At 46.9% G+C, this 18314-nt stretch overlaps 9 protein-coding genes across 9 annotated transcripts; 5 read left to right on the forward strand and 4 right to left on the reverse strand.

The window, feature by feature from the left end:
- Window positions 1-518: 518 nt before the first annotated feature.
- On the reverse strand, window positions 519-1657 carry N7483_011934 (pinin family protein; the record flags this gene model as incomplete). Its single annotated transcript, XM_057095361.1, has 4 exons — window positions 519-941; window positions 997-1065; window positions 1122-1575; window positions 1647-1657. 4 exons carry the CDS (start codon window positions 1655-1657, stop codon window positions 519-521), a joined length of 957 nt encoding a protein of 318 aa, XP_056941332.1.
- Window positions 1658-2000: 343 nt separating this feature from the next.
- N7483_011935 (PHF5 family protein) lies at window positions 2001-2327 on the forward strand (the record flags this gene model as incomplete). Its single annotated transcript, XM_057095362.1, has 1 exon — window positions 2001-2327. The coding sequence occupies one exon, from the start codon at window positions 2001-2003 to the stop codon at window positions 2325-2327; it is 327 nt and encodes a 108-aa protein (XP_056941333.1).
- A 255-nt stretch (window positions 2328-2582) lies between these two features.
- Window positions 2583-3900, reverse strand: N7483_011936 (twinfilin; the record flags this gene model as incomplete). The annotated part of the gene is made up of 4 exons (XM_057095363.1): window positions 2583-2699; window positions 2762-3013; window positions 3148-3785; window positions 3882-3900. 4 exons carry the CDS (start codon window positions 3898-3900, stop codon window positions 2583-2585), a joined length of 1026 nt encoding a protein of 341 aa, XP_056941334.1.
- A 417-nt stretch (window positions 3901-4317) lies between these two features.
- N7483_011937 (putative succinate:fumarate antiporter (Acr1)) lies at window positions 4318-5572 on the reverse strand (the record flags this gene model as incomplete). Its single annotated transcript, XM_057095364.1, has 5 exons — window positions 4318-4931; window positions 5015-5213; window positions 5273-5322; window positions 5402-5449; window positions 5506-5572. The coding sequence occupies 5 exons, from the start codon at window positions 5570-5572 to the stop codon at window positions 4318-4320; spliced, it is 978 nt and encodes a 325-aa protein (XP_056941335.1).
- A 1833-nt stretch (window positions 5573-7405) lies between these two features.
- On the forward strand, window positions 7406-8757 carry N7483_011938 (uncharacterized protein; the record flags this gene model as incomplete). Its single annotated transcript, XM_057095365.1, has 2 exons — window positions 7406-8169; window positions 8235-8757. 2 exons carry the CDS (start codon window positions 7406-7408, stop codon window positions 8755-8757), a joined length of 1287 nt encoding a protein of 428 aa, XP_056941336.1.
- A 1459-nt stretch (window positions 8758-10216) lies between these two features.
- Window positions 10217-11771, forward strand: N7483_011939 (arylsulfotransferase family protein; the record flags this gene model as incomplete). Its single annotated transcript, XM_057095366.1, has 2 exons — window positions 10217-11026; window positions 11085-11771. 2 exons carry the CDS (start codon window positions 10217-10219, stop codon window positions 11769-11771), a joined length of 1497 nt encoding a protein of 498 aa, XP_056941337.1.
- A 373-nt stretch (window positions 11772-12144) lies between these two features.
- On the forward strand, window positions 12145-13280 carry N7483_011940 (uncharacterized protein; the record flags this gene model as incomplete). Its single annotated transcript, XM_057095367.1, has 6 exons — window positions 12145-12174; window positions 12224-12310; window positions 12368-12523; window positions 12583-12962; window positions 13026-13120; window positions 13216-13280. The coding sequence occupies 6 exons, from the start codon at window positions 12145-12147 to the stop codon at window positions 13278-13280; spliced, it is 813 nt and encodes a 270-aa protein (XP_056941338.1).
- A 1094-nt stretch (window positions 13281-14374) lies between these two features.
- Window positions 14375-15775, reverse strand: pex26 (the record flags this gene model as incomplete). The annotated part of the gene is made up of 1 exon (XM_057095368.1): window positions 14375-15775. One exon carries the CDS (start codon window positions 15773-15775, stop codon window positions 14375-14377), a length of 1401 nt encoding a protein of 466 aa, XP_056941339.1.
- Window positions 15776-16182: 407 nt separating this feature from the next.
- On the forward strand, window positions 16183-18046 carry N7483_011942 (CAF1 family ribonuclease; the record flags this gene model as incomplete). Its single annotated transcript, XM_057095369.1, has 5 exons — window positions 16183-16417; window positions 16477-16569; window positions 16622-16848; window positions 16899-17517; window positions 17580-18046. 5 exons carry the CDS (start codon window positions 16183-16185, stop codon window positions 18044-18046), a joined length of 1641 nt encoding a protein of 546 aa, XP_056941340.1.
- Window positions 18047-18314: the final 268 nt, after the last annotated feature.

Consider the following 18314-nt stretch of genomic DNA (forward strand, 5'->3'; position numbering starts at 1 on the left):
ATCGGAGGTTGAGTGATTGAACCTTGGAAGTAATATAGACTTGACTTTCGGAGTTGAGCACTCTCGGACCACGTGAACGATTTCCAGGGTTGTAGCTGGGGTTCTCAATGCCAAGTATGATTGGTTTTTATGAGACTGAGTGGGATATGGTGCGACAATCCCGAGGTGTTCACACCCCTGGTAATGTTATACTAGTAGCTCTGAATTTGAAGTCGTCACCAACCTCGGACCTGGTCAAATGAGGCCAGTTGGCGGAATTCACAGTGTGTTTCCAGGAAGACTATCAACTTTCAACCCAAAATATGAAGTAAAAAACTGTATTCTACCAAGAATTCAGCATTGAGTGGGGAATTATCGAAACTTGAATGTTTTTATGGTATCTAGGCACCCCTGCTCCTTGATCTTCGGTGTGCCTCGGCTCACTACTCAGTAGGGTGCATACTCCGTACCCGCACCTGACCTAGCACTCCGAGGGCAATGATTTGCATGCTCAAACGTCACAGTCATTAAAACAAAGTTCAATACATAACAGTGTCTTCATTATCTTCCAAAACTTCTCCGCCATCATCGTCGCGGTGGTCATGATGTTCAAGGTCCTCTCCACTAACAGTAGAACATTCGTGAACGTTATCCGGCTCAGTGGACTGAACCTGTTCATGTTTCTCCTCTAATTCCTCTGTAGGCTTCTCGGTCTCCTTGAATCCGGATTCGGGTACTGAAGCATCTGGCTTTGCAGGCGCGGAGTCTTTTTGCGCTTGTTCTTCCGGTTCGTCATTGGATGTTGGTACGATAGACGATACTATGTCCTGGCGTGTGAAGGCTTCAGGTGGATACTGTGCCTCAAATGCAGCGACTTCGCGGGAAACTATTTCTTCGGCCTCTTTAATCTGATCCTGGATGATAGCCTCATCACCTGGTCGATACTGCCATGGTTTGTAGCACTAGGGACAATGTTAGCACTGGAACATGAATATTTTAGATTAAACAATAACATACCAGAATTGGTTCCGTTCGAGTCTTCAAGAAATGTGCTGCTGCTATTAAGTTCGCATGGCGAGTTTGCATCTGTATGAAATGTATATTAGTCTATGTTGAAGCCAGCAGAATAAGACGAAACATACAGCTTCCCGCTCATAAAAAGGTGTTTCTTTTCTTCGAATGAAATCGCGGCGTTCTTTCTTCTTTCTCTTTAACCCATCATATTCATCCGCTTGCGACTTCAATTTATCCTGTTGCTTCTTTTCGATATCCGCGCGTCGTTTCTGTGCCGCGGAGCTCGAGCTCTGTGAAAGTGTACCCAGCAATGCGCCAAACAGTCGCTGTCCTCGTTTACGATCGTCATCCTTTCTACCAGTCCGGCTTGTTTTCTTTTCCTCCGATTGTCCTGGTGCGACATCTCCTTTTGGGGACGAGTGCTGCTGGCGCTGCGATTGCGGAGAAATGTCGGCTTGGCTGCTTAGCCGGCGACGTTTGGGGTCATGGTCCGTCACAGAAGACTGTCGTCGTTTTGTGGGATGTTCAGGAGATTGACGGATATTATCCTGATCTGGGACGGCGACTGCCGAAGCAAGTGTACTGTTGCAAGTGACCTGTCAGCCCATTACTCAAATGCTGGGGAGCCACCGGGAAGCGGCAGGATACCATACGCTTCAGACATGCTTAGAAATCAAAACCGCGCAAGAGGCAATATGTCAGGGATAATAAAGGAAGATGGTCCAAACTGTAGAAATAAGGTGAACCTATTGCACCTTTATTAACAAAGACCAAACCTGCTCGGTGTGTTTAAGTCATAGTCTCAGATTGCTTAGTGAATGAGGGACTTTGGCTGGAACGGTGTTACTTGGGCCCGTGCACGCTAACTTCTTCCAGCTTTCTTCTTCTCCAGCTCTCGTTTTTCTTCCTCCCTTTGACCATATCACTCTTATTTGCCTCTTACAACTCGGATTTCTCTATCTCCCTATTCTATACATCTTGAGTACAATCTCTATTCTCAACTCATTATGTCTCGCCATCACCCCGATCTCGTTATGTGCCGCAAGCAACCAGGCATCTCCATCGGCCGACTTTGCGACAAGTGCGACGGCAAATGCCCCGTGTGTGACTCCTACGTTCGACCCACCACTCTCGTCCGCATCTGCGATGAGTGCGCTTTCGGCAACTACCAGAACAAGTGTGTTGTCTGCGGTGGTGAGGGAATCAGTGATGCATTCTACTGCTTCGAGTGCACGCGTCTGGAGAAGGATCGAGACGGGTGCCCGAAGATTATCAATCTTGGAAGTTCGAGAACAGATTTATTCTATCAAAAGAAAAGTTTTCGGAATCATTGATAAGGGCTTATGCATTTCTCCGCGGCTGGTTTCGCGGAGTGGAGGGAGTGTCGCGTTTGGTCTTGGGGTGTCCAGTCTATATCAAGGGACCAGATTGAGGCTGGGTTTTCTTTTTACATCATACAATCTTGCCATACTGTGAAAGGCCACGTCTCAATTTGATACATCATAATCTCCTATTTGAAAAGGACTACCTGGTCTAAGTGCTGTCATATATTTACTGGATCATGGGACACCTATTCTCGACACTACCGTTCACCGACCTGGGCGACGGGGGCGGGCAAATCCTCGCGAAGCACCCACGTTCGTGGGCGGGCGCACTTCTTCCTCCAGTCGCTCTGCGGTGATCTCATCTGACGACGAAGCCTCAATCTATCAATTCATATTTTGTTAGCCACGAACCCCGAATACTCAATAGCCTTGCCGCATCATACCTTCTTCAAGATCTTGAGACCCTCGTTTTCAGCGACCGTGATGGCAGTTCTGCGCGAGCTGGCATGCAACATGCGTTCCTTGATCGACGATCCAGTGGGGCAGGTGTACACGAACACCACAACATCCGAACCGGGGTAGTGGTAGAAGGTGTACCGAGGCGAGGATGGGGAGATATGGCTAGCGACGGAGCCCGCATCAACGCTATCTTGGGCATCGACAAGCTTGATAGTCTCCGTGGGGATATCAACGGTCTGTACAGAAGTCCAGATATTAGCATCGAAATTCCAAACCAGTTCTTCACTCTCATTCCGATCTCCACGTAGAAAGAAAGAACCAAGAAGAAAAATAATCAAAAAAGCAGAGTCGAGTATTGCCAATCACATACCAGTTGAACAAGACCACCATCCTGAAGCTCCCTCAGAGCAGTCTTCGCCGCCTCATCCACGGGCATAGAAACCGGCATTCCAGACCCAGAACCAGGTCCAAAAGTACCTCCAATACCAATATCCCTATGCGGTGTTCCACTTCTCGCCTCAGCCTCGGCCTTCCGAACCTCCTCCAACTGACGCTCCTTTTCACCCATCAGATCCTCACGGCGAACAGCACCAGGCAAATCGCCGTCACGCTCACGCCACGAATCCCGACCAAGGATCTCGTCCTCTTCGGTAGCAAAGACCGTTGAAGCGAACTTCTCAGTTCCCAGCTCACGGACCAGCGTCGAGCGGGTAGATGCGAAAAGCATCTTTGGACGAACGGGGGCATTAGAGGGGATGTATGTTACTGCAACGAGGATGGTTGCAGCTTTGGTTGGGCGGCGGAGCAGAAGGTAGATGGGTGTCTTGGGCTGTAAGACGGAGGACAGCTGTGGGAGGGCGGAAAAGAAATCTTCTGGGCTAGTTGAGGAGCCGGAGAATGAGATTGCGGTTTGTGGTGTGAGGCTCTCCCCTGTTATGATTACTGGGAGGCAGAATAGCGAGGGGTCGGAGCTGAAGCGGGTGAACGCATCTTGGAGCTCCGTCGAGACTGTAGGAGGTTAGATATTAGATTCAGTGTTGGGTTAGTTCAATTGATAGTTGCATTGAATATCGCAGCACTTGAGAGTAGCTTTGTTTTACATACCTGTAATTCCCGACTGCATGATGACGGTGTTGTTGATGGAGATTCGGAGTTCAATTTTGTTAGGGGTTGTTTAGGTTGTTTAGAGGGGAAGCGGTGAATAGCGGGGAAAGTCGCTCAGCAACGATCTTGTTCTATTTTGGATCAGTGCATACATTCAGCACAGATCCATTTGATTATCTATTCTTTTTTCTCCATTATCAAGCAATGACTTTACAATTGAATATCTACAAAATCCTACTTTTGAAGAGCGCAGTTGATGTCCAGAACAATGGTATACACAAAAAGAAAACAATATATACAGAAACCGTTCCAACCAGCCGGTGGCTGAGTGATCTCTTTCAAAATCCCTGAAAAGATCAAGGGGGAAACGCAACGCCCACCATGCGCTGTATGGTATCACATTTCAAAAGAATAAGAACCACCTGACAAAAAATTTTTACTCCTCAAACGAACCACCCACAAAGGCCCAGTTGGACTTCTCCAGCTTGCCCTTGAGGAACTCATACACAGTGAAGGTGACAGCCTGTCCAGGAGCAACACGCATCACACGAGGGGTGATACCCTTGTAGAAAGCCTGGGCACCCTCCTGCTTGAACATATCCTTGGCAATAAGCACAATACGGGTGACAGCAGACTGGCCGGGCTCAGCACGGGTCTTCTGGAGACGGGTCTTGATGGTATCGATAGGAGCGTTGGAGAAAGGACCGACGGCACCGGAAATAAGACCGATGCAGGTGGTCTGGTATGAGGGCAGCTGAGTGTTGCTGTATTCAGGTTGCAGGCGCTGCAGCTGGGCCTTCAGCTCAGTGTAAGCGGTGAAGTTGGCGGCCTGGTTGGTACCCTGGCGCAGAGCTGTGAGAGAGACACCACGCCACAGGGTGCTGAAACCCTCCTCCTTGATAACAGTGAAAAGAGCGTGAGGGGCGCTTCGGTACTTGGGGGTATCGAGTGGGTCGGCAAGACTGTGATGTTGGGCTTGGAGACGAATCTTGATCACCTCCATGGGGGTGACAACGGCAACGGCTTCAGTGACACCGGCGGCGAGACCAGCTATGCAAGGAATTAGGGTTAGTTTGAAAAATCACAACACAACGATTGCAGTAAAAACCACTGCGAAATGGAACTTGACTTACCGAGGAAAGTGGCCTTGCTGGTGACATTGCCGGTTTCTGGGTCTGCGAGCATACCCTTGTATTGCTCGTATGAAGTGAAACGGATGGCCATCTTAGGGATAATACCACCCAGAACAGCACCCAGACCCTTGTACAGACCCATGGCAGTCTCCTTGCGCACAATCTCAGCACCGGTAGCGGCGAAGCCACGAGGCTTGACCTGTGATGCTCGTTTTAGTAACAGTATCAATGCGATGTCAATTCAGAATTTCAACTTACACCAGGAGCGCGAGCTCTCCGTGAAAGCTGCATGCGGACCTTAATTGTGTCTGCGAATTCAATGTTAGCATTCTCAATTGTTCAATTCCCCTTTTTTTTTCATTTGGCGCAGCGCAGAGCATCACTTACCCAGAGGGTGACAAACGAGAGCCTCCATCATACCAGCACCACCTCCCGCTATTGTTCCAGTTAGTATTGACTTCTCAACTTGAATAACCGGAGCTCCAATTTACCAATCAAGTTTACTGCGGGAGAGGCGGGCTTCTTGCGGCCATTGCCTTGTGCGTTTTTGGCAGACATGTTTTCGGTATGTGTTGAAGAGAGGGTTGGTTGAGACTAATTTGGAAGACCAATTCCTTTTCCACAAAAGCTGCTAGGTTCTCGTGACCAAAAGCTCCAACTAATCGGTAGTCAGGGTTTGTCCCGAATGTCGGGGGTGGAAAAGCGAAATGCGGAGGGAGTCGGAAGTATACAATCCCGGGGTTGAGCCGATGCTGGACCGAGAATGACGCAAAAAAAAAAATTGAATAGTTGGTGGAAGAGTGGATTCAATTGAAAGAGTGGAAGTTGTACTTCAATCTTTTCTTTCTCTTATTATTAACCAAGAATTGCCGAAGATAAATGTTCGGTTGAGGTGGCGGCACCGAACTTTCCAAGGTTGTGGGGGATAGTAGTTATGACGGGGAAGCGGAGGAAGCTGGACGAGCGGATGTTGTATAGAGTCCTTTTCCGGAATTAGAACCCAAGGAAATAAGATGAGTAGTACAAAAAAGAGAAAGAAAAGAAAGGAGCCTCTTATTTGAAAACTATCCGAGGATGACTTGGTCTTATAACATTGAAGTTTGAGGCGTTTATTCGGTCCAGCATCAATACTCTCTATCCCGAGGCCTTCGGGTACAAGGGCGGATGACTTTTGGTCCACGGTCCTGTTGTGCGGTTACGCCTATGATCCCCCAGATCTCCAAATGATCTGACTTCACATGCAAGTACATCTATATTTTAATTGGCACTGTCGTCATAGCTTAATTCAGATGTTATTAGAGTGTAAAAATATGATTGCTTGTGATTATCACTAGCATTTCATACAGTAGTCATCACCTACTACTATACTTCAAGTTTGTATACACTCAACCACCGCGGAGGACAGTTCTCCAGGATCGGGGAGGGAGGTGACTTACTCCGGCAGATCCAAGCCTCAGCTACGGAGTAAGAACCTCTCAGTAGAATCGCGCAATCCCGCACTCGTGTTCCGCCCCATGAATTCCAGTGTTTTCTCCCCGGGAGAATTCGGACCAGCCGATGCTATCCACAGCCGAGGTTCAGGACATTAGAGCAACACTGACCAGCCTAGGTCATTTGATACTCTCGTATATCAATCAGGAGACCTCTTTCTCCATGGAGATACATTCATTTATATAATAATTCTAGATTGGATTAGTTCAAGTTGAACTGTATCTGGGGTTATACTTATTTTAAACTTCAATATGCGTTCATGGCATGTCATCATCGGCGGTAGAATGTTTTACCCACAATTGTGAGTAATGGAGCACCGGTTATTGCTTGACCAGGGTACACCAGTTGGCTCAGTACCAAGTATAGAGGATAATCACTGATCTCAGCGCTGTACTCATCGAGATACAGTGCATCATGTTCAAATCTGCACGTGCAAGACTGAATTTGAATTCACATGCAATATTGCGCATAAGTAATCATCTGAATCACTCCAGATGTCTCCAAGTCGGAATTGATGCTGTTGTTGGGTACCCGATCATCGGATCAAACCCGTTTCTGGACCGGGAGGAAGATAAAGCTTGGCATTAGAGATCTATAGTCGAAACTATAAAATCTGTTTATCTGATGCCAGTACAATCAGATAAAATCAATAGTTCCGTGTTAATGTTGGTTAGTTCATGCATATGCTGAGCGGCTCAAGGATTCGCCGTTATCAATCGCCGTGATGATCGGACTTAATCCGATCGTAGGCGATCACGTCGAAAATTTCTCCTCTTCACCGACACTTGACATTGGTGATTTCTGGGTCCAAGGAAGCCCCAGATGAAAGCTGCCGTGTTCGTATAGACAAAATATAAGCTGTCTATCACAAAGGCCCGGCTCTTCCAGAGTTGAGAAATAATGGCAGTCCCACCCGAGGTCCAGGAACGGGAGACACCACCAGCACCACGGTGGCAGGTCATCTCAAAGAAAGTGCTGAAATTTATCTTGCACCAATGGCTCCTGATCGGAATGGGAGTCGCATGTGTACTGGCGTACTATTTCCCCAACGTCGCAAAACATGGTGGAATTATCCGATCTCAATACAGTGTGATGTACGGTGTGATCGCGATCATTTTCCTTATTTCTGGTCTTAGCATCGATCGCCGAAAACTCGTTTTACAGCTCCTAAACTGGAGACTGCACCTCACAGTGCAAGTAATTTCTTTCTTGTTCATCCCTGCGGTAGTTTTGGCTGTTGTCTATGCCATCCTGGCAGGAGATCCAACAGGGAAGATCGATCGATCCGTGCTGGCTGGATACATCTTTGTGGCTTGCATCCCGACGACGATCGCCTCGAATGTTGTCATGACTCGATCTGCTGGTGGAGATGATGCGGCAGCACTAGTGGAGGTTCTGATCGCCAATGTCTTTGCCCCCTTTGTCACGGCGGCTTGGACGGTGGCTTTGATCCCCAAGAGAGCTGAATTTGATGCATGGAGATATGGAGGCGGAGACATGAATAGCATGTACAAGAATGTCTTCCAGCAACTGGGCCTAAGTGTCCTACTTCCCTTGTTCGTGGGACAGATTGTGCGATGGACATGGCCTGATCGTGTAGCCTGGGTTCTACAGAAGACCAAGCTGCCAAAGCTAGCCTCGGTTTGCATGCTCCTTCTAGTCTGGTAAGCCTCATTTTGCAAATTGCCTTGACATTTAAATATTTCCGGACCGCTGACAGGATTTCTAGGACCACTTTCTCCTCTTGTTTTGCTACAGGGGCTCTCCAAGAGATGGACACACAGACCATCGTCTTTGTTGCCCTGTTTAACATTGCTCTTTATATCTTCCTCACGGGAATTTGTTTCATTTGCTCTCGTCCACCTAGCTTCCTTCTCTCGAAACCCTGGTCGGAAGCTGTTTTCAAGCCTCTGTCCCCAAAAGAGACCATCGCAGCCTGTTTCTGCGGTCCCGCAAAGAGTACTGCACTTGGAATCCCGCTGTTGTATGCCATGTGGGCCCCGTTGGATCTTTACCTCAAGGCTCAAACATCTGTGCCAGTACTGCTATATACCACCGAGCAGATCTGCGTAGCCCATCTCTTTGTTCAGGTATTCCGTAAGTGGCATTCTTACGTTGAGAAACGAGATGGGCCTCAAGGCGCTCGCGGCGATTGCCCGGAGATGGATATGGTGGGAACCCCGACAGAAGACCGAGCCTCACACACAAGTAGTAGCCTGAGAGAACACCACGGCTATTTGAATTCCACTTGATCTTCCGAGTCAATTGGCTGAGACATTACATTTTTGCGTGCATATCATGATTCTCAACGATCCAGATTGATACCCAGTCCTTTTTCAATGTCCATATGTCGTCTACAGAGCAGATACAACTTAATATTTCCAGATTTCTCATCCAATGGATTCCTTACTTCCATTAGAAAGCCGTATGTAGTCCTCAGCCCAATAGATCTTTGGCGAGGCCACACATACGTACATTAGCCGATTTCCCGAAGAATCAGCCGCAGAAAATCCACAGCGGAGCACAAGGTGGACCCAAAATGGATGTGCTTAGTGCAGATCCTCAAATCCGATGTGTGCATAGCATATTTCTTATGTTATAACGGGCACACTGCAGGGTTTTCAGCTCCACATACTGCAAATTCATTCGCTGAAAGGAAGCCCCCTGAAAAATTTGCCGGGGTCTTCGTGGCTAAATGGAACCATTCCGTCATAACAAGCCACAGGGTCCAATTCCAGAATTCCTTGATTGATTGTTATTTTATCGTTATTATCTTACTTCCCGCTAGATTATACTAGTGGACGAAAGGCCAAACCCAATCACTGACATTTATGATATCGAATGTCTACAGGATACAATCTCATTGATATGTGAGCGCATCTCGTCTCTGCCCTCGAAACAGGCTACATTTCCTGATCCACTCAGATCCGATCCATGCAGTGGCTATGAACGGCTTATTTAAGATTGAGATCTTCTCTTCGCCAAGACCTTGACTAGTGTGACCCGAGTCATGTTGAGCGGGGATACCGGCATTTTACCCAAACCCTACCTACTAATAGTGGCCTCCAGGGTTGTATTGGATCTTCTATAATGATGGCCTGCTTCTTATCAGGGCTTGATATTCCGAATCTCGACTTATTCGAATTATTCGCATCAACTCGACTCACAGACTTGACCAAGTCGAGTCTTGTTGAAAAGGAATAGACAAGTTCACTGAGAGTCACCTCGAGGGCCCTGGATAAGTGTGGAGTGTCTTATCCTCCGGGTCACTGAATAAATTTACGTATGGACCCCATAGCCGAGATGGCTCCGTGCTGACGGTTGATCTCACCTGATATGGACATAGCCCACCTCGTTCCAGCTGCTGTTTCTGGATCATTTCAATAGTGGAGGCCGTCGTAAGACCGGATGGACAGCGGCGATGGTTGTATCCAGCCTGTCGGTTGTCCCGAACTCCTTTCAGGAAACAATGGGCTGTCCATCAGGCTGAAGGGTCTCAATGGATGGGTCCTTTTATAGTATTTATTGGATCCCCCGGAGCTGATTCTACTAGCCTTGCGCTGTTTTCTCTCCTTGGCTCTTGCAGTCTACATGCACATGTGCAATCACGATCTTTAAGCTTAAATATTCGCCATTTGTGCTAAATATTCGTCATATAATTTAATTCTATACATTCACTTATTTTGTTATACCTTTTCTGAAAGGCTCAAGATGCGGAGTTCTCTCCTCTCTGCTTGCGGAGCCCTGTTCCTCTCTGCAGGTGCTCTTGCTACCGATGCGACCTGGACAAACTACACCTATAAGACCGGTCCCTGGCAACCTCCTCAGCTGGTTGTGAACAAGACCGGTGCCTACGATCCAAGTTTAATTTTTATTCCTGTCCGTAACTCCAACACTGCCGGCACTGCAGTCACTATCTATGGCAATGATGGCAAACTCGTATATCAGGGTCCCGAGGAAATCACTATGGACTTCAAGATGCAGCAACTCTTCGGCAAGAATGTCATCACATTCTGGTCTGGCACTCCTCAGATTGCCGGTGGATATGGATACGGCAAAGTCCACATCCTTGACGATACATACAAGGAGATCTACACCATCACCCTCGATGAGGGCTTCTTGACCGCTGATGGCGACGCCTATGATTCTTACATCGATGTTCACGAGCACATCATCACCCCACGCAATACTATCATCGTCTCTGCCATCAACGTGACTCAGCACGATCTCAGCTCTGCCGGCGGTCCAACTGACGGCTGGATGACCGTCAGCCAGTTCTACGAGATTGATATCCCTACCAACAAGGTTGTCTACAAGTGGGATGCTCTGGAGCACCAGGAGGCTATTCCTCTATCGAGCTCCAAGTACTCTCCTCCCTCCGGTAACTCTCGCAAGACTCCCTGGGATTGTTACCACATGAACTCCGTTGAGACTACCAACGATGGTTTCCTGGTGTCTTTGCGATTTTTCTGGTCCGCTTACTACCTTAACCAAGACGGCACTGTCCGCTGGCAATTCTCCGTAAGTCTTCTACAGAAGTAACCAGTCAACTCAAACTCATGTTTTTTATCTTTAATAGGGCGCCGACGATGAGGGTGACTTTTTCGGCGAAGATAACCGTTTCTCCTGGCAACACCATGCTCGCATTTACAACGAGACCGACGAGTCGCTCGTCCTAAGTCTGTTCAACAACGCCAACGGTCAACAAGAATCTCAGAGTGTCACTACCGGCATGTCCTGGGACGTCGACCTGGCCTTCATGACCAGTACCATGCTGCACAACCTGACCGATCCTAACGACCCGATCAAGACTCAAACCCAAGGCAGCGTCCAGTTCCTCGGCGCAGCTGCCCCTACAAGTAACATGTTTATGGGCTATGGATCCGTCCCCATGGTTAAGGAATACGATGGTGCTGGCAATGTTGTCTTTACCGGCCAATTCGCCCCTCTTGGCAAAGGAGAGTCATACCGTGCTTTCAAGTTCCCCTGGACTGCTACCCCCATGTGGAGCCCCGTCGCTGTTGCCGAGACATCTGACAGCTCTACTACTGTCTACATGAGCTGGAACGGTGCTACAGAGTACGATAACTGGGCTATTTACTCTGTTCCGTCGGCTAACTCCAATGCGACAACCCTGCTTACCACTGTTGAGCGCGATGGCTTTGAGACTCATGTCACCCTGCAGTCATTGAGTGCCACCTACTTGAAGGTTGCTGCTCGCAAGGGAAGCAAGACTATGCGCTTCTCCGATACTATCAGTGTTTAATACTGTCCATCTTTGTCGCTACGCTTGCGGGGTTGGTGTTCTTATTGATTACCAACTTTGTGGAGCTTTTTGAAACCTCCTTGAGGTACCTTTCATTGTAAATTATTTTTGACCAATCTGGAGATATAATCAATTCACTTCAAATTTCAAGTTGCTTTAATGTGAGCTATACTATAAGATAGAAAAAAAAATCCTTGCTGCATGAAGTTGTGGGTCCCTTCCTATAAAATGACGTCGAATGGACCCTTGATTGATAATCCACTCTGATTGTGACCCGTGGCGGGGTCTTTAAATGCATCAAAATATTCTTTTCACATTGAATTTTAATATAAGGTCCTAGGTATAACACACCTAGTTAAGAAGTTTACTCAAGATGGCTCTCAACGGACGAACTGCTCTCATCGTAAGAGGACGAACTCATTGAGATCATGTATTCATCTAATAAATTACAGACCGGAGCATCAATGGGAATCGGCGAAGCAATTACACAAATTCTTGCGAAATCAGGCATCAACCTCATTCTCATATCTCGATCTAATGTACGCTTGATCAAGAAGAAACTTAGTTGAATCTCATTCAACTAACATTCCCACTAGGATAAACTTGCCAAGCTGCGCAACGAACTATCAACTCAATATCCCAATCTCAACATCACATACCGTGCAGCTGATGTGGGGAACTACAAGGAAACAGACACAGCTATTGAATCATCTATTCAGGAAGTCAGTCACATTGATATCTTGATCAACAATGTGCGCCACATGACCCCTATACCTACAGTTTTCCTCATTTTCTAACTGCCTAAATCCAGGCTGGCCTTGCCCTCGGCGCTCCAAGTCCCTTCCACGCCCAATCAATCAAAGACATCCAAACCATGATCTCAACGAATATCAATGGTCCCATGAATGTCACACACTCAGTACTGAACAGAAGCATGTATGCTCGTGGCACTGGTACAATCATGAACATCACCTCGGTTACCGGTCTAGAGGTTCCTCCATTTTCTGGTGAAGCGGTTCATCATTCTAGCAAAGCGGCACAGGAAGCGTTCACGAATTCCTTGCGCAATGAGTTGGCTGGAACTAATATCAGGGTTTTGGCGCTGAGACCTGGAGTTGTGGCGACTAATTTTCATTCGCAAAGGGTTGGTCATGATAAGGAAATGTATGATTCGTTTACAGATGGATATGAGTATGTTTATTCAACGTTAACGTTATACTTTACGTGTGTATCTTTTTGCTGATGCTTTGCTAGGCCTCTTATTTCGGATGATATTGCTGAAGCAGCGCTTTATATGCTCAGCCAGCCGGCGAATGTCTCTATCAAGGCTTTGGATGTGGTTCCTTCAGGTATGTTTCGTGACCAATGCTAGTGGTTCTTCTCGCTGTCAAGAGACTACCATATTGGAGGACGGTTTATTGGGATGGTGCTAATAATCCTGTAGCCCAGAGATCTTTGAATGTTTTCGATCGCAGTTGGAATGAACGTCAAGGGCATCATCAATCCTAACTCGGAGTCTTTCGTACAGAATTTGATGAGTTATTGATGAGTATCAACTTCAATATACAGACGTGACTATGATGGAGTTGCAATCTGTATGAATGATATAGGCTTAGGCTGAGGCTTTAGACCTCTTTTACTACTCAGGATATAATTGATACATGTTTTGGAATCTCAGGATTAATTCAAATATTCTAGGATATTGTTCAATTATTTCCCAACTATTACAGTGTAGTATATGGGGAAGGAGACGCTAATACAAAATGGTCACAAATTCTCCCTTATATTTGAGTAAAAAGGTCACCAGGTAACCACTCTGCTCTGCTAGTCTAGCGGTCGGCGACCCTTCTGGGGGACAAAGGTACTGAAATGCGGACGCTGGACCCATCTTCAGTGGCAGAGACTTTACCGGCGGGTGGGAGGGTATCTGGCTTCGGCCAGGGAATAATGCTTTTTTGGAATTTTCTATATTTTTACCCATTATACTTCTAACCTTCCTCTTTCTATTCCATTTCTCAGATTCTCAAAATAAAAATAATTGAGCGAGATAGAAGCGATTTTGTGATGGCGATGGATGTATCAAGTGAGAGCTGTTGATGCTATTCACGCATTTCTGATTTTGAAGGTCCTGGGTTCGATCCCTGATCCTGCTGAATTTCAATTTTCTTTCTTTTCTTGTAGGCCTCCTTTACTACTTGGATTCCTGTATATGTGTACTTTTACTTGCCGCTTGTCATAATCCAATCCAAGTCCAATCCAAGACCTATACTACTGGGGTACTTGTACCTAAGTACTTAAGTATGTGAACATCCAATCCCTGTCTGAGATGATGTCATCATATATGGCTACTTGATTATACTGAAGGCATACATCTCCCACTTTTGCTGTTACTAATGTAATACCGCCATGAGGACTTCTGAGTCTTGATGAATAATATATGAACAGAGACAGCAAACATCATCGATAATTTTTATATGCAACATCGTAATCCAAGCACCAATGACCTAGAAGTACTCCGTAATGAAGATCCAAATCAAAAATTCGGGAGATATACAGAAACAATAATCATGCCAACAAAGAAAAGAAAATAGCGAGCCAATATCTCAGATATAGCTGACCTTTACACCCATCCCAACTGTACCCTTAACTTTCTGCCATGCCGAACCCGTGATCCTGCGGACTCGTTCACGTATATCTTGTCGGCTGAATGCCATCAAAATACCAAGCACAAAAAGCAATAACCGAACTAGTGATAGTGGGTTCCCAGAAACATTCTGGATAATTTTCTTGAAAAGGTTGCGAATAGACGTAGCCACCGCCCGTGCCTGATTCCCTCGAGAAACCGGCTTGACTGGTTTCTTTGTATTTTTAGAATTCGAGGATGATAGAGCCGTGCGGGGGGTTGCTTTGCCATTCGATGACTTGTCTGTCGATTTAGGTGATTTCACCTTGGAACCACTGCGTGAACTTCCCTTCTCAATGCCGTAATCAACCTCACTAGTATTTCGCTTCTGACCATTGGGTTGCTGCTGGCGGGCAGCAGCTGCAGCTTCCTCCTCGGCTCTTCGGCGCTCATCCTCTTGTTGTCGCTCCAGCTCGGCATCTTTGGCACGTTGCAGTTCCGCGGCGCGCATTTCACCGCGCTCCTTCTCTTCTTTCAGACCTTCTAGTGTTTGGAGGAAAAGTTCTTTGCGATCTTCGTCGAGGACTTCGCTTAGGTTGATGAACTCCTGGGCGTACTCCCATTCCTCATTGCGGGGAAGGACATGCAGAGTGAATAATTCAATGATTCGGACCCGGGCCGTCAAATCTTTCGGTGTGTCTGTGCCGCCAGTGGCAGAGATCCGTTGTTGAATGTCGGCGGATGCATTCTGTAATCGATCTGCCAGATCTAAATTGGGTTGTCCGTATGATGACAGATATGTTTCAAGTCGTTGTTGGTTGAGTGCTTGTGAAGATGAGTGATTGAGGAGTAATGTGGCCCTTTTGATGAATTTACATGTCAGCTGTGATGAACTTTCGTACACGGAAAGGGGGGAGGGGAAAAAAGGCGGTTGGTTGTTTTTAGAAACATACAGCACATAGACCACCTCGGCATCTACAGAGCCCTCTCGACCTTGGTATCCGACCTGCACAACATGCTCCCAAATTCCACCCTCACGAACTTGTGTCGCAAAGTCCTTCCATTCTTTTTGTCCAAATTGGTTTTTGCCTTCTTCCGCGCCGAGTTCTACGATCGCGCTGAGGAGCGTGATGTAGAAGTTCCACACCTTGATTCTCCACGTGCTGGAGGCAGTGGCGATCGGCGCGAGAGCCGCAGCGTAATCGCCATTCGTCTGTTGGTCTTCAGATGGTGATGGGACTGTTAAAATTGGCTGGAGGTTGAATAAAGCCTCTGGTAGACGTCTTGTGAGAAACAGCTGGGAAGCTTTCTTGTAGGTCCGAGAGCAGAGCTTCGTGGAGGTAGTGGAGGAGGTAGAGGAAAGTTGAGTATGAGAAGACATTCTGTTAACTATCGCGACAAATAATCATGAGAGAGAAAGAGAAAATAATATGCAATTGGGAAGAGGGGGAAGGAAGAAGATGACCATGGAGATGGCAAGTCGGAGGCGGGAATGGGCGTTGATCGGCTTTCGTTTTCCCTCGGCTCGTCCAAGTCCGGGGTTAGTCACGGGATCCTTGTGTACTATGGGATGTATACTGTTGTTGACAAAAGTAGTTGATTCATAAGAGAAGTGAAGTGAATACTCTCTACAACATTCTAAATACCATTTGTTCTCTCATTCACTATTTTTTTTCTTTTTTTACTTTTATTCCACACATCCTTCTCTCTTTCCTCTTCTGCAGTCTCCTTCAAGCTTTCTTCGCATATTCATCTATCATATCAACATTGCCCACAATCGAGAACGAGATGGAATTGAACTCGGTGAACTTTCCTTCTTACCTAGGAGAGGTCCTCCATGACCTCTCCTGCAGCTGTTTCGTTTCGATCGACCTCGAATTCTCAGGTATCCCACTCGCTCCAGGCAGCCAATCCACTGGTGAACAGTCGCTAGAAGAGCGATATGCCGACAACAAAGTCGCGGCAGAAAAATACCAGGTGCTTCAGTTAGGTTTAACGATGTGTCGGGAAAATGTCATAGATGGTATGTCCTGATTCATAGTAGAACATTGCGGGGGTGAACCCAAAGCTAACGTGGACAAGCAACGTACACTCTCAAGCCTTACAACATCGACTTGAGTCCATTTGTGGACCGGATGCTGGATGTGAATCGTGACTGGGTATCAATGAGCTGGGGTAATTCAATACATGGAGCGTTGGAGTGAACTTCTGGCTAATTCATTGACAGCGATGGAGTTTTTGGTCAACAACAGCTTCAGTATCGATAACGCATGCAAGAACGGCGTGCGTTATCTGTCTCGACAAGAAGAGGCTCAGGCCTTAGAGTTAGCTGAGCAGAGGTACAGTCTCGAAGGATCAAAGCGCTCAATCGAGGTGAAAGAAACCGACAAGGAGTCTCTCGAGTTCCTCAATTCCGTGCGAGGTCAGATCAACAGATGGTTATCGCAGCCAAAGGTATCATCCCTTCCACCTTAATCAAGTCAAGCGGTCTGATATGTGCATAGAAACAAAGCAAGGATTATCTCAACATCCCATCGTTGTCGGGTTTTAGATCGCAGGGGCGGACTTTGACCAGCATGGAAAGGCGGTTCGTACACCAACTTGTCACCGCAGAATATCCAAGCCTCAAATCAAAAAGCAAGTCGAATTTCGTTCAAATTGAATTTGCCGACCCAGAACGTGACAAGAGAAATCAGATCAAAAAGCTGAATGTGCTTAAGCAAACCATTCGCAAGCATGTGGGATGTCGATGGATCATTGAAGCACTAATGGGAGGAGATCTCACAGGCATTGAAGAACAATCATTCAAACACCTCATGGGCAAACCCGATGACATCTCTTACACAATGGCAGAGCTTGTGAGCCGGGTAAAATGTCGTCTTAAGAAGAACCGGCCAATCTTGGTTGGACACAACTGCTTCTTGGATTTGATGTTCTTGTATCGAAGTTTTATCGGCCCTTTGCCGGATACATTTGGGGAATTCCAGACCTTGATTCACGCTGCTTTCCCAATGGTCATTGACACGAAATACCTTGCAACTCACGATGCCGGATCTATCAACCCCAAGTCCTCTCTGGAAGACATCAATCGTGGATTGGCAAATGTGACGGTTCCCACTATCAGTGAGTATATGAAGTTCTTAATCAGATATTGACCCAAGGTATGTCCACTGACATTTGACCAGACATTGATCCCTCACATTCAAAGTACTTCTTCCGTCAGACTTGTCATGAAGCAGGCTATGATAGCATGATGGCTGCCTTTGCATTCATAAAACTGTCTAGCCAGTTGCAACGCGGCAAGGTCGAATTTTCCTCAACAGCAAAGACTGACGACATCACGTTCACGATGGCAAAGGAGATGCCTCTTGCGAAGCAAGTTGCAGAGCAGATGGAGAAAGATAGAATTGCTGCTGAGGACGATTCCGATGATTTGATTGAACTTAGCGATAGTGGCAGTGGGCAGTCGGGTCAGGGACCACCGCGTCCACCCCCTCTGACCGAGACTGAATGTCCTGATGTCACCAGCAAGGTCTCTCAAGGTCAATTGATACCTCGTCTGGGCAGCGAATTCTGGCAGATCTACGGGAACAAATTGCGAGTGTTTGGTACAGTGGAACGAGCCGTATGGCTGGCCGGTGCAATGCCATAGTGGAATGCCGAAGGTGCTCTAGGGGGGAGAGGGGATACTGCGCAACAGATTGAAAAGATGCGTTTAGTGAGGAGATGGAGGATATGAACAAGGATTAAAAAAGGCCAACAGTTGAACAAAAATTTCTTTTTTTTTTAATTATTGGAGATCGCATAGCAATAGCGTAGCAATGACATTAAATTGCAGTGTCGAAGTGTTCGCCGCATCTATCTAACAGTACACCTTGAGACTTCGAAGGTACCGCTAGCGAATCAGCAGCCAAATCGCT

The sequence above is a fragment of the Penicillium malachiteum genome (assembly GCF_028827825.1).
Source record: "Penicillium malachiteum strain IBT 17515 chromosome Unknown utg000005l:1.0-9002435.0:326005.0-9005861.0, whole genome shotgun sequence".
Classification (NCBI taxonomy): Eukaryota; Fungi; Ascomycota; class Eurotiomycetes; order Eurotiales; family Aspergillaceae; genus Penicillium; species Penicillium malachiteum.